The sequence below is a fragment of the Mesoplodon mirus genome (genome assembly GCF_964341445.2).
Source record: "Mesoplodon mirus genome assembly, chromosome: 3".
Lineage (NCBI taxonomy): Eukaryota > Metazoa > Chordata > Mammalia > Artiodactyla > Ziphiidae > Mesoplodon > Mesoplodon mirus.
The window spans coordinates 156,156,266-156,172,159 of record NC_138978.1 but is presented as its reverse complement, the minus strand read 5'-3'; the positions used below and the strand labels follow the sequence as shown (position 1 = coordinate 156,172,159).

General features: G+C 36.1%; 1 protein-coding gene across 2 annotated transcripts in view; it reads left to right on the top strand.

The window, feature by feature from the left end:
• Positions 1–15,894, top strand: part of PLA2G4A (phospholipase A2 group IVA) — a 160,069-nt gene that overhangs the window by 99,663 nt on the left and 44,512 nt on the right. For both annotated transcript variants that reach the window (XM_082613763.1, XM_082613762.1), the window contains exons 8-10: positions 5,543–5,679; positions 13,943–14,165; positions 15,303–15,417. In XM_082613763.1, the coding sequence (XP_082469889.1) occupies positions 5,543–5,679; positions 13,943–14,165; positions 15,303–15,417 (475 nt within the window). The remainder of the gene's footprint in view (positions 1–5,542; positions 5,680–13,942; positions 14,166–15,302; positions 15,418–15,894) is intronic.

Genomic DNA, 15,894 nt, shown 5'->3' with positions numbered 1-15,894 from the left:
ACAGGCAAAGAAGGAAGCTACTACTCTCTTGGCTGGGGTGGTTGATTCTGACTATTAAAGGGAGATTGGACTCCTCCTCTAAGGTGGAGGTAATGAAGAGGATGTCTGGAATACAAGAGATCCTCTGTGGTATCTCTTAGTATTATCATGCCATGAGTTAAGTCAATGGAAAACTATAAGAACCCAATCCAGGAAGGACTACTAATGACCCAGACCCTTCAGGAATGAAGGTTTGGTTACTCACCAGCTGAGGTGCTTGTTGAAGGCAAAGAAAATACAGAATGGCTAGTGAAAGAAGGTAGCTATAAATACCAACTATGACCAGATGACCAGTTACGGAAATGAGACTGTATTTGCCATGAGTATTTCTTCCTTAGTTTGTTATGAATATGTGTGTGTGTGTGTGTGTGTGTGCATGTACACACAGAAATACAAAAACAGATTCATATTTAAGTTATGAAGTATCAATGAGAAGAATAAGCATTGTTTAAGGACTTTGTATCCTTTTCTGGGGAAAGGATTAGTGCATTTCCAGCTGTACACAGGATATCTGTATCATGTTAGCCAGGAGTATGACCTTGTTATTGTCTTTCTTTGGATATTAAGTGTGGTTGAAGGAGAGGTATATGGCTGCCGAGTTGAGAAGGGGTGGACTTGTGATGGTCAATTTGCATCAACTTGGAGGATGTTTTTGATGCAATTAATATTTAAGTCAGTGAAATTTATGTAATCAGGTTGTCATCTATAATATGGGTGGGCCCCAATCTAATCAGTCAAAGGCCTGAATAGAACAAAAAGACCAACCTCACCAAGCAAGAGGGAATTCTGCAGCAGACTACCCTTGGGCTTCATCTGAGGCATCAGCTCTCCTGGGTCTCTGCCTGCTGGTGTTTGGACTAAAACTGCATTATTGACTCTCCAGAGTTTGGAGCTTGCTGTCCCATACTGCATATTTGGACTTGTCATTCTTCACAGCTGTGTGATCCAGTTCCAGAGATAGATAGATAGATAGATAGATAGATAGATAGATAGTTAGATAGCCTACCTTCCTATGTATCTACCTACCTATTGGTTCCATTTCTCTGGAGAACCCTGACTAATACAGGAACCAGGGAGGCAAAAGTCTTTATATAACTGTCAGAACTTAAAGTCTATAAAAACATTAAAAAAAATCTTTGCGCACTTTAGAATTTTCTTTTGTGAGGGAGGAAATTAATAATATCTGCAAGCCAATGCGTGAAGATAATTTAATCAAAACACAGTGTATTTGGTAAATAAAAATTCATTTCCTGTAATCGTATGAGAGAAGTATGAGAAATATTCATTGATATCATTTATATACAAATGTTGGTGCACTTAAGTCTAATTATAACCTAAAAACTCTTGGCAACTTTAATTTGTTTGATTTTTTTAGATTTAACGCTCAGACTAACAGCTGCACCTTATAAGTCCTCAGTTATTCTTTGAAAGTTGTTTCAGAATAACTATCACTATTAAAACATCCAAAGTTAGTCCATTTATTGCATAACATTGTGCTATCATCTGAAGTGATACATGAATCTGAAATGTAACTTAGCTAAATATCAAATGGTTTCTCTCAATAAAGATTACTCTTCTCTTTCTGAAAAATGGGGAAAAGGAAAGAGCATGAATTATATGTCAGTGACACCTCAGCTCACATCCTGGTTATCAGCGATCTGGATGTGAACAAGGTATTATATGTGTACACTCCATACCTCCTCTTCTGAGACGTGAAAATAATAATGATTTTTGAGGGATGAGAAGAGTTTTTAGTTTTGAATTTTATTTATTTATTATACAGCAGGTTCTTATTACTTATCTCTTTTATACATATTAGTGTATATATGTCAATCCCAATCTCCCAATGAGGGATGAGAAGATTAAATGAAATAAATTTTCTTCATAAGACTAATTTCCCTTTCTTTTTTATAGTTAATAAAAATATATAATTTTATAGTTTAACAATTCATATTCTATATGAGTTATAGAATCTAGAATGCTACTAGTAGCAAAAAGCTTCAAATTCATTAATTCTACCCTATATTTTTACATATAAGTAAAGAGTCCAAAGAGGATTTTCTTCACCTAGGTCCCCCTAGTTGTAGGGGAAGCTTTCAGAGACAGAATGGAGCAGAGTGAATTAAAAGCTTTGGAGTCTGACAGACCCGGCTAAATCCGCAAGATACCACTTTCTAGATTTGAGACAGCAGAAAAATTATCTTCTTTGTGTTTCAGTTCCTTTATCTTTAAAATGGTAATAAGGAGTTCCCTGATGGCCTAGGGGTTAGGATTCTGGGCTTTCACTCCTGGGACCCAGGTTCAATCCTTGGTTGGGGAACTAAGATCCTGCAAGCAAAAAAAAAAAAAAAAGGAAATAGACCAGAAATTATACATATAAAATGGTAATAATATATATCTCATAGAGTTGTGAAAATTAAATGATGCATAAAAACAGATTAATTCGGGCTTCCCTGGTGGCGCAGTGGTTGAGAGTCCGCCTGCCGATGCAGGGGACACGGGTTCGTGCCCCGGTCTGGGAAGATCCCACATGCCGTGGAGCGGCCAGGCCCGTGAGCCATGGCTGCTGAGCCTGCGCGTCCGGAACCTGTGCTCCACTACGGGAGAGGCCACAACAGTGAGAGGCCCGCGTACCACACAAAAACAAAACAAAACAAAACAAAAAAACAGATTAATTCATGTGCAATAAATAAAGGATAAATTATAATCTATACAATCATTCAATTATTTCATTATTCAATTTTTATGTACAAATAGTATGACACTTTCTTTCATCTGATAGCAACCCAAATTTCTGACTTAAATATCTTACCTGAAAACCCTCTTTAAGAATTAGTGTAAAGCAATAATGAAAACAATGGGTTACATAACACATGAATCCCGGTTTAATAAGTGACTGCTTCCAGAAAATTCCTAATGTAAAATAGTCATCCATAAGTATGTGTTGGGCTACTGGCACATGAAGAAGGACATCTGGGGAGTTGTTTTCTCAGGATTAAAGAGGTTTTATGTTCAATCTTCCAACTTCTCTTATGAAATCTCTCTCTGAACAATAGCACAGGTTGTGTGTTATATGTTGAAATGAAACAGTGTAATCTGTTACTAAGAATTTTTTTACTCTGAACTACCTGACTTGTATTGGGTTTAATGTTAGTGTTGCAAGTAACCAAATCAACAGGCTTAAAATCCCCGCTGACTTCTTTTCCCCTTAAAGCCCTTCATAGTCTTATTTTTCCCAACTCCCTAGAATACTCCTGCTGCAATAAGAAGGCTGGTCTTTTCATCTCAAAATCACGTATCCTTTCTTATTTGTGCCTATCTTGGCCTGACCTTAGGCCCAGTGTTTGGCACATAGTAACAATAAATGGTTTACTATTATTATTATTATCACTATTATTGTATTGCCTATAAACTCAAGCCTTCATTCAAGGCCTAATCGAAATCCCTTCTCCTTCTCCTAATTTGTAATCTGGCTTCCTTACAACTACTCTTAATATTAATACTATATTATACTCCATTCACCCACTTCATAACCCACTTTAGTTTCCTATCTTAGCTTTCCTCCCTCTCCATAGAAGTATTTAAGAACTTATATATTTTACTTTATTTACAATTTTAAAGCTATGTTTGAGAGCATTCTGTTCATCTGAACATACACAGGTTCAAAGCCATTTAATTGCTGCATTACACTGAACTGGTAGACTGTGTTTTCATTAATGAGGTCTTCAATTTGCATCTGATTTGATGGCCACTGAGTATTGGAGAAGAGCCCTGAATTTGGAAATTAGTGCCAGGTGTCCTGCTATTCACTGTTCTACCTCCAATAAGACCTAACCTCTAGAGATTTCCCTTTCTCTATGAAAGAATTCTATAGCCTTTTTCATCTTTTTAGTTCTAAAATAATGATTCTGTGTGTGTGTATATATATATATATATATATATATATATATATATATATATATATATATATATATTATATATTTATCACATTGGTGAGTGACACCCAAGAGTCAGGATCCAAGTGCTGGGAACACAATGCAGGTGTATTCTCATATCTGCTTTTAAATTCAAATGTTGCTATATCACACATCATGTAGCCTCTGAAAATCTCCTTTGTACACTCATGAGAGAATGAGAATGAAAAAAAGGAAGATAAGATCTTCCTGCTATTATGAAAATAGTTTTGACCTTGTGGACCCCCTAAAAACTATGCACACTTTGAGAACTGCTGGGTATAGGGAAACAACCAGCTCTCTTAGGCAATAATGGTTCAGGACCACAAGGGAAATGACAGTATCTCCCTCTTCAAAGAAACACCCTTGCATTTCCAGTCACGTTACAGACAGCCTATTTTACTGCAAAAACTCTTCATTGGCTTATGCTGCTCCCATCTCCAGAACAGCCTCCTTCCCTGCCCTCATCTCTCCCTATGGAATAACTGTGCATCTTTAACATCAAGCTCAGGTTTCTTCTTTGTCTGTGAAACTTTCTCCACCACTCCAATCCCTCTGATTGAAATTGACCACGTCTTCTAGACCTCATGTACTGCCAGCCTGTAGCATTTGACTTTGGTAAGGTGTCCTACCAGGAGCCTGGGGTTTGACTCTTGACTCAACTCTGCTATTTATTGGTTGCATGACCCTGAAAAAATTTTCAAGGTCTTGGTTTTAAGTGCCTTGGTTTCCTCATCTGTAAAATGGAAACCTCATAGTGATTTTGTGAAGATTAAATAAGACAGTTTCTGTAACATACTAACAGTTCCTACCAGATAATAAGAGCTCAGTGAATATCATCTATTCCTGTGTTTCTTGCTGTCATAATTATTATTACATTTCTGCCTCACTTAAATTAACTATATTCCCCAGATCCACCCTGGGGATACTGGAAACATAGAGACCACTTAATCAGATTGATGAATGAATTAAAGAATGAAGAAATAAATTTTGTAGGTTTTTTTTATAGTTGATTAAGTTCTTTTTGATGACTTAAATAACAGCATGTTTTTGAAATGGGTCAGCATAAAGGAGTGCTAAGAATTCTGGACCAAGAAGGCAAGGTGCTTACTCAACTGCAGATTACCAGCTAATAGATCTTATAGAAGTAATAGCATCCTTTCAGAACTTCCATCTGAAAAATGAGCAAATACTTTTTTGCTCATTTTACAGCAATTTTGAGAGGATCAAATAAAAAAAAAAAACTACACCCAAAAGCAAGCCCCAAACTGCAAGGAATCAAGCAAATATAAAGGATTGTTGTTGCTATTGTTGTTGTTATCAAACAGAGTTAGTTGGCTATTTTAATAATGTCTGCTTTCTAATAGACATTAATTCTTGATTTTCTTAAGTGAAACATTATTTTCTTCTTTTTAACAATTAGATATTATCAAGGTATGAGTGAACTTACAATTCTTTGTTACCAAATGTGGGACATAGAAAAACTGAAATGAAAATGACATATTTTATGATTTTACTTTACAAATGATCTCTGTGTTTCATCATTCCAGGTGCCTGTGGTGGCCGTACTGGGCTCAGGTGGGGGGTTCCGAGCCATGGTAGGATTCTCCGGTGTGATGAAGGCACTGTATGAATCAGGAATTTTAGATTGCGCTACCTACATTGCTGGTCTTTCTGGATCTACATGGTTAGTATACATTTTAAATCTTAGTTTTATCATCCTAAATGCTTAGCATTTATCGACCTGAAACTTAGAAAAGAAATGAGGATTTAGAAAACTGACATTAACTTCAAATTACTGAAATATTCCAGCTTGATGCAGTAATTTGTTTCTTCAAAATATTTTTTAAGGCAAATTCATACCTAATGATGACTGCTGTCATAAGTTTGCTCCCTTTAAGCCCATTTGTGACTTAAAATGTAGTTAAACATAAAACAAAAAAATAGGTCAATTGAAATAATTCTATAGAAATATCTCAGAAGTGGAATAACATACTCCACCCATAATTAATTTAATCTTCCTATAATTTACTGATTTGTAATCTTGCAGCGATCATGTCTAAGTACATGATTCACTAGGTATTCATTTTCTTCTTTAAGGCAAATAGAATGAAATGCAAGATACCTTAGTATACAGAAGAAGGAAACAACTTTTGAATGAAGAAATGCAATAAAGTTCACTGATTTATATCTAATTATGAAATTAATCTTTTAAATGTATCTAAGCTCAGCTAAATTTGGAGACAGAGTTAAAACATCTGCATGTATAATATTTGTATACTGTAGATTTGCCTTTTCAAGAATATATTTATAAAACATTTTCAAAGACAATACTATGTACTTTTTGGTTTGCTCACATAAGTACATTGAAAATCAAATATTTAGTCCTTGCTTAGATGTCTCAAATAAAAGTATCACCTTATTATAGAACTTCTGATATTGGCTTATAAGGCCTTTTAGTCACTCAGCCATGATAAAACTTATTTTTTATAATATTTTATTATACATAAATATATAACATATGTATTATATAAGTATATATCATATAATTACAATATATATAATAACATATATATGTCTATATTTTTAAATTTCTGTATCTTCTCATTCTGTGAGATGGCTATGAGTTTCTTCATCTTTCAAGTAAAGAAAATATGATTCAGAAGGCAAGTGATTTGTCCAAGATCACTAGCAGAGCCAACATATAGACTTAGGATTTTGATCCCCTACTCTAGGTTCTTTCAACTAAACCAGAACCTTCTCTTGGACAGCTATATATTCTACATCAGTGGTCCCCAACCTTTTTGGCACCAGGGATCGGTTTCATGGAAGACAATTTTTCCATTGTGGGGGAGATGGTTCAGGAGGTAATGCCAGCGATGGGGAGAGGCAGATGAAGCTTCACTCGCTCGCCTAATGCTCACCTCCTGCTGCGTGGCCAGTTCCTAACAGTCCGCGGCCCGGGGTTTGGGGACCCCTGTTCTACATAGAGATTCACATTTAAAGAGTCTATAGTTTCTTAAATATTTTGAACTAGTTTCTTTAGCTAAAAACCAAAAACTTAGAACCATGGTTGCCACCTTCTTTGTATGTACTCTCAAAATGATTTGTCTTTTTTGAAAGAAAGATGTAGCCCATCATTATTCTTTCCCTTGAAGGAAAGGACATGCACCTGCCTGTTTAATGAATAGTATGAATGTGATGGAAAAACTTGGACCCTTAGATTAATTCACCTATTCAAGCATTTTATTATTACTCTTCAGGTGGTTTTCTTTATCTGTATTCACTGATTTTTAGATCCCTGTGGTCCATCACTGACTAATACATCACAAGAAGCTTGCTTTCTTAAATTCATCTAACAAAGAAAGACCAGGCCTTGAGTGCTATTTTAGTGGTGTAATAGTGTATATTTGTGTTTAATTAGAGCTGCAGTCATTGCTTTGGTTATAGATTTGGGGAAACATCTAAGATCCCCTCTCCGGGTTCTGAAAACAAGTCCTACAAAATGTAATTAAGAGAATTTTAGATGTTACAGGCCAATCATTTAAATACTATAGGCCACCTTAAATTCCTGCTCTATCCTTCAGTGTCTAATTTCCTCAAAGGTTAACCTTTTCTTTTTTTTAAAAAAATGTATACATTTTAGTGTTGCAGGAAGTTGACTTTAGAATTAGCCTATCTCTTTTTTTTTAACATCTTTATTGGAGTGTAATTGCTTTACAATGGTGTGTTAGTTTCTGCTGTATAACAAAGTGAATCAGCTATACGTATACACATATACCCATAACCCCTCCCTCTTGCATCTCCCTTCCACCCTCCCTATCCCACCCCTTTAGGTGGTCACAAAGCACTGAGCTGAAGCCTTTTCTTAGTTATTCTATTTCCTTAAAATCCATGCACTCCTAAAATCCTACAATCATTTTTCACCAAGAGGCCACATAATTTCCAAATATAATGGTGTCTTTTGAAGTTCTTATTCTCCTCAACTTTTGGGGGGAGTCAGGGAGGATGAAGTTGGGAGTTGAGATATTTCACACGTTCAATTGTCCCTCTTTCAAATCCCTCCTACCATGCCTTTCCCCACCCCATCCTCTCTGATTGCTCTCTCCTCATAGCTGTCTTTTCTACTTCTACTACTTTTCTCCTTAAAATGAGCTTCCCTCCAGGACCTGCCTTTTTTTCTATTATATCTACACATCCTCGCTTGGTAATTTCACCAATTTCTACCACTTCAGTTATTACCATCAGTAATTTAATTTGTAGTTCTTCAAAACATCCAAAAACTTACTGGAAGGAAGGAAGGAAGGAAGAAAGAAAGAAAGAGAGAGAGAGAGAGAGAGGAAGGAAGGAAGGAAGGAAGGGAGAAAGAAAAGCCTAATGGACAATGCAAAGTAGCCATCAGAGAAGAGAATCAAGGGAAGATGAGTTTGCAGAGGTCAAGCGTGGGAGTGCTTCACAAAGTAATGGGTATTTTAATAGAGGAAAAATCTATGAGAAGCTTCGCTTAGAACTGGGTTTGGAGATTTCATGGTTTTAGCGAAAATTACTAGATAACGTAAACGAAGGGCACTTTTGATCATGAAATTACAAATAAGAAATGAATAGGAGATGAAAGAAAGAAAGGTGGGAAGGTGAACCTTAGTAGGAGCCATCTATTGATTCAAGACAGGGAATATAGGACCCAGGAAATGTTTTTGTTTTATTTTGTTTTCAGAATATAAAAGACTAGAGCATTTTTGTAGAAGTCTGAGGTGAAGGAAATAGTGTAGAGGGATAGATGGAAGATAAAGAAATAGATGGATCTTGGATATAAAGAGATTCAAGCAGAGACAGGACAGGACAAGATAAAAAGCACAAGTGAAGCTATTAACCATGGAGAAAAGAGATACTTCCTGAGACAAAATAAAAGGTGGTCAGGATGATTCATATTAACAGTTTTCTCTCAAACACTATAGGTGAGAAGGTAGAAAGTTCAGAGGAAGAAATTCGGAAACACTTGGAAAAAGAAAGTACACTCTTGTGTTGTATAAGTTTTTATATTCTGCTGATACATGACCATTACCTGGCACAAATTAGGTAATATAGAAATATCTGGAGAAGGCTTGGACCTCCTGGAAAGTTTTCTGTGATCACAAAAGAAAATTTTATGTAAGACAAAGCTTTTCTTATAATTGCTACTATCTTTATGATAATTATTTCTGAAATTATTTTTGGATGATATTCATTGTTATTATTCATTGTTGTTATTCATTAAATGTAAGAATTAGCCAAGCAGGAGAACTGGCCTGAGTGAACTAGTGGCAGTAATCCTGTGTTCTTTTGCTTAGTGAGCACAGCTCTCTTCCTCAGCACAGCTGTTCATTTGTGGTGTCACAGGGCTATTGGATTTCAACTGCTGTGTTTGTATAACATTACCGTCTAAAGAGAAATGAGAGCAGCTCTGTGTCTATAGGCAATGGGACCCAATTCATTAAGCTATAAAAAAGAATTCAAGAATGAAAACTTTCAGTTTAACATCTGAAGAATTCGTGGGACATTGAAAAACGAACCAATTTTAATAGGAGCTGGCCTGTAAGAAATGATAGACTAAAAGATCAAGATTATATTAGAGAAAATATGTTGTTTGAGGTGAAGACTGTGCTAACGAACCTCTCCCACTTGTCATGTGTTTAATGACTAAATGAAGACTTGCATAAGTAACTGCATTTTGGGGAAAAATTAATCTAGGAATTTCTTTAGGATTTCAGGATATTTGCTTCACAATGTCGAGGGTCTTGTTAAGACATTCCAAACCTTAATTGCGTATGAGAATCACTTCTGGCACTTTTTTAAGCAGAGAAATTCTGAATGTTTACCCCTGAAGATTCTGATCAGGAAGGTCCTGGGGGGCCAGACACTGATATTTTAAAACTTTGACTCTGTGATTTGGAGGCAGGAAGTGAACTGAGAATTCCTTGTTCTCTGGCATAATTTAAAGTTTTTTTTTAAACTTTGTACTTAGTCTAAAATGCATTCATATGGAGAGAATGAGGTGTCCCATCATATAAATATATTGAAAAATTCGAGGTGAGTATTTTCAGATTTATAGAGAATTAAATTGAAGACCCTTTCATTCAATAATTATTTATAGAGGCCCTGCTATGTCTAAGACACTTAGTTTTTGAAACTTGATTGGTATAATTGGGAGTCACTTATTGGTGAAGGGATGAAAATTAAGGCTTAACTACAGAGTTGATGCTTGTGTGCTTTAGACAGTAATATGTCCACAGAAGCTCATGATAGCTAAATTCTGCCTTGGTGCAATCAAAGAAACAAACAAACAAACAAAAAGCAAAAAAAAAAAGCAATTTAAGGAAAACTGACCATTGCCTGCTATTCCATCTTAAGCTGTCACCAAAGCCAAAATCCAAGTCTTAGATGTCACCATAATGATGTCATGAAATGTCTATCCAACTCACACTTGTTACTTCTAAGGAAAATGGGCTCATAAATGCTGAACAAGCAGAGAACATTAGCCCCAATGCAAATGGTTGAGGTATTCTAGGTCTTTCTGTCTTGTATAGGGCTTGTATACTCGAGCCAATGGCTTCATGGGAGGGAAAGAAAGAGAGAAATGGGGAGAGAGAGACTCCCCAGGTGAATGAGCTTATTTCAACCTTTAGAGAGCAGAAATGGACTGCAACCATTCTACATGGAGCAAAAAAGAAAGAATTGGACTGACATGCATATACACTTGACCTCTTAAAATGATCTGCCTCTGAAACTGTGGCACAGATTCCTAGGTTTTGTGCAATCTCTGAACCTCAGAGGAAGGATTTTCTTAGTCTAGATCCAATGGCGAACATTGGGAGGAAGGGAAGAGAAAAGAGGAGCCTCCAGAGCTTGCTGGAGGAAATCCATGAGGCTGAGGTACTTGTTAGAATCATACGTTGATTCATTTTAAAGACCAACTATTTATAGATGGAGAAGAGAAGTCTTAAATAACGTGAATGAGATGTGAGTAATTACATCATTCTGCTGAACAGTTAGAAATGACAACTTCCAATAGCAGAATGATCATATCATTTCCTCTTCACCTACCTTAAAAAAAATTCTGTGGCTAAATTGATTTCTGCTGACAATGTTTGTTTGATTCTTTTCCTTATTTTTATCCTGCTTCATTAAGGAAGTGATTTGGTGTATGTTAATAATAAAGTAAAACTGGATTGCATACAATAAAGATAGAAGTGGAAAAAAGTATATGTTTGTGTGTGTGTAATATATATATGTATAAAACTAGAAACTAGATTAAAAGTTCATTCTATAACCTGTAGCTTTGGGAGGCATGAGACACAGACTTTGGTTTCAGGTTTCTAGGATTCAAGGCAAAATCCAAACTATGCACAGTTATATAATGCACATTTTTAATAACTTAAGGGCAAGCCAATGATCCATGGATATAGAAATTATACTTGATACTAAGACCAGTAAAGAATTTCTTAATGTTCTCATAAAGAATGAAACATATCCTGAATAGTTCCAGAACTGATCACTTAGAGACTCAAAAAGAAGTTTCATTTTCCCATTTTTATTGTATCCTTAAATGTAAACCAATATCATTACAACAATGTGTGCATTTATTGAAAAGCATGATGAGGTCCAGAATCAGATCTTTGTTCATCTAGATGAATCATGTGGTAGACCTTGGAATAACTATAGGAATGGATGGACTCTGCATCTTTCTAGCAATCTCAGCTGTATTTTTAATAGATATTTGGTGATTATACCAGGCTTGAGTTCAGAGTAAGTCTATCTGATTTATCGTTATCTCATGTTGTGAGAAATGTTAAGAATCCAGTTTATATAATAAAGATCTTTTAAGAATGTTTAATTTTTTTTGCAGAGCCTGTGTTCCATTTTAGGTCTGTCATCACTCTTCATTTGTTAAGTTTTAATTATTCTCAGTTTGTCTCTAAAGAACTCTGAATCCAACAAGAAATTCTAATTTAATGTGTAGTGGGAGTAGTTTGATCTCTAAGAACTGAAATCTTACTTTAAAGATTTTTTTAAAATAAAGGCTATCAGGGGAGAGGACAGATTTTAAATTCGAGTTCTATTATTAATTGGGGAACTGTGAACATGTTATTTATTTATTTATTAAAATAATTTTTTTTCTGTGATAGTTTTTTTTTAACATCTTTATTGGAGTATAATTGCTTTACAATGGTGTGTTAGTTTCTGCTTTATAACAAAGTGAATCAGTTATACATATACATATGTTCCCATATCTCTTTCCTCTTGCATCTCCCTCCCTCCCACCCTCCCTATCCCACCCCTCTAGGTGGTCACAAAGCACCGAGCTGATCTCCCTGTGCTATGCAGCAGCTTCCCGCTAGCTATCTATTTTACGTTTGGTAGTGTATATATGTCCATGTCACTCTCTTACTTCGTCCCAGCTTACCCTTCCCCCTCCCCAGGTCCTCAAGTCCATTTTCTAGTATGTCTGCATCTTCATTCCCATCTTGCCCCTAGGTTCTTCATGACCTTTTTTTTTTTTCTTAGATTCCATATATATATGTTAGCATACGGTATTTGTTTTTCTCTTTCTAACTTACTTTACTCTGTATGACAGACTCTAGGTCCATCCACCTCACTACAAATAACTCAATTTCATTTCTTTTTATGGCTGAGTAATATTCCATTGTATTTATGTGCCACATCTTCTTTATCCATTCATCTGTTGATGGACACTTAGGTTGCTTCCATTAACATGTTATTTAAATTCATCAATCCTCTGCTTATCTTTAAAATAGAAGAAATGAAAGCTATCACAAGTCTTCAAGACAACAGCTTATGAGCAATTAGCCAGCACAGGCTTAGAACATACCAAGACTCAATAACAGTTAGTTTTCTCCCCTCCATGAAGGGAAGATAAATCACGATGGTGGCATTTTGTTATGAATGTCAAAGAGACAGGAGATTTAAATATGTGCTACATTCTGTTTGGTTGGGTGAAGTGGTAGAGTATTTCTTTCATTATTTTGTGCTCTCAATTCAACAGTTCAATATACTGTGCTTGTCGTATACTAGGTATTTGCTAATCATTGAGACTAAAAAAGATAAATAAGCAAAGTTTTCCCCGTAGATGGTCACAACTAATTAGGGGAGACAGATAAGTAAACTAATCATTAGTATTTAGTTTGAGAGCTACAATATTAGAGATATTGGTTCCCAGGAGGATCATAACTTAATGTTTACTGTCTAAATATCAAATACCAAGGCATATGATGATTTCCAGCATCACTAGAGGTGGCCAGATGGCTGTTGGCCAAGAATCTTCACAAGAAAGCATTTATCTTTCAGACCTACTCCTCTCCATGATTTCACCATTAGATTTGTATGCTCAGAAATTCTGAGACCTACAATTGGCAAGGCTTGGGATTCTATCTAGGCCAATGGACAATTAAAAAACAACAACAACACACACACACAATTGCCATGAGAATTAGGCATTCACAATTGTTTGGACAGCACATTTTCTACCTATAGATAATTATAATGGAAATTCAAACTATCAGATTGCTTGGCTAGTATTATATCCAGCAAGTCAATTTATTTACATGGCTCTCAGTGTGTTGTGTCGTCAGTCTCTGATGGTCTGATAGGGATACCCATTCCTGGAGACTAGACAGTGAAGAGTTGGCCCAATAGGGCATCCTCTCCTCTGGACTGTGCAGGAGAAGTCCAGTGTTTTCTCTGAGGCCTCTCCTTTACTTCCATTGTAGACCAGCTATATTCTGATTGTTGCATCCTTTCCTTAAATGAGTTAATATCTTCAATCAGAAAATTAGTTAACCAACTATTTCTATTATTCTTTCATTTTCTGATGACAAAGATGACTGCTTTCTTTGGAGACTACTTACTGTGTGATGCCCTTTATCGTTACTGATTGTCTTTTGTTTTCTGTACAGGTACATGTCAACTTTATATTCTCACCCTGATTTTCCAGAGAAAGGACCAGAGGAGATTAATGAAGAGCTAATGAAAAGTGTTAGCCACAACCCTCTTTTACTTCTCACACCACAGAAAATTAAAAGATACGTTGAGTCTTTATGGAAGAAGAAAAGTTCTGGACAACCTGTCACCTTTACTGATATCTTTGGGATGTTAATAGGAGAAACACTAATTCACAATGTAAGCCTTGGCTCAGTCTACAATCCTTTTAATACAAGAAGACCATGTATATCGTAATGTTTTAAATAAAACAAAATACGATAAATTTTGTAAAAGTCAGTTGACTCACCTTATCCTATCAACATGTACTGAGTACATACTCCCTGCCAGACATAACTCTTCTATAATACGTTTCATCCTACATTACATTAGTTCTTACCAGCTTACTAATTTATTCTAACTATGTGTCAGTTTTGTTGTTGTTTTTTGTTTGTTTTGTTTTGTATTTTTTGGCCACACGGCGCGGCTTGCGGGATCTTAGTTCCGCGACCAGGGATTGAACCCGAGCTCTCGCCAGTAAGAGCGCAGCGTCCTAAATGCTGGACTGCCAGGGAACTCCCTACGTGTCAGTTTTGATGTATAGGGAAATACTTTTGTATTCCTTTTCTTTGGAAAAATACACATTTTAACCCTTAACTGCCCATTCTGCCCAAATAGCAATCTTTTTAGATAAAGTGGTGAATATAAGTAATATTTAAATAGCAGAAGAAGAATGGAGCTTGCCTGGAGAAAGTTAGAAAAAAAAGGAGTGAATCACATGGAAGAAACCCATTCGACACATGACAACAGAGCGACATTTTATCTGAACATGAAACAGGGCGGGTAGAGTTTGTGCCAGGGAATCTGGGGGCTCAATTCCTTCTGGGCTCCCTAGCTGCCAAACGTCGATATAGTCCTGAGACGTATGGCTCTTTTTAGAATGAAGGTAATTACCTCCATAGAGCTTACTTTCTGTTGTTTTTCAGGATCAGAGGTTCCTAGAAGTCATAAGACTTTTTTTTTTTTTTGCAGTATGTGGGCCTCTCACTGTTGTGGCCTCTCCCATTGCGGACCACAGGCTCTGGACGCGCAGGTCCAGCGGCCATGGCTCACGGGCCCAGCCGCTCCGTGGCATGTGGGATCTTCCTGGACCGGGGCATGAACCCGCGTCCCCTGCATTGGCAGGCAGATTCTTAACCACTGAGCCACCAGGGAAGCCCCATAAGACTATTTTTATTACAGACATTTTGTGTCTTGATTGGAAGTACTATTTTACATAGTTTTTAAAAATCTGTATCTGTTTGTATATGTAAAACCTTTTCTTTCTTCTGTGGACAGAGAATGAACACTACCTTGAGTAGTTTGAAGGAAAAAGTCAATACTGGACAGTGCCCTTTGCCTCTTTTCACCTGTCTCCATGTCAAACCTGATGTCTCAGAACTGATGTTTGCAGGTATGGAATTTCCTCTTGCAAAACATTTCCTGGAAGCTTTGAACTGTAGTTCCTAATGATTTTCTTTAGAGGAAGATCATAAGCAATTTTAGTTGCTTATTTTAATATATTTTCTGTAACATAAAAACTTTTGAAAATATAAGAATATTTTAAGCTAGATGATTTTCTGGTTGTAGAGACTATCCTATGAAACTAGTTACTAGTATATCTTCATTCAAATTAGTGGGAAAGAAGATATAAAAGTAAATCATGAATATAATCAATATTCTATTTTAATTATTCATTTCTCAAGGATTTTTAACAAAATACTATGTCTAGGGCTTTTAGGCAAGCCATGTATTTTTGCTTGCTGCTTATCTGTTCATTAAATTGGGTAACATGGTATCTGTTTATCATTCAAAACACTATTCTAATTTTTATAATTCAGCACCTTAAAAGTACTAGTCTATACTTGTGGCAGCTGGTGAAGAAAATGCC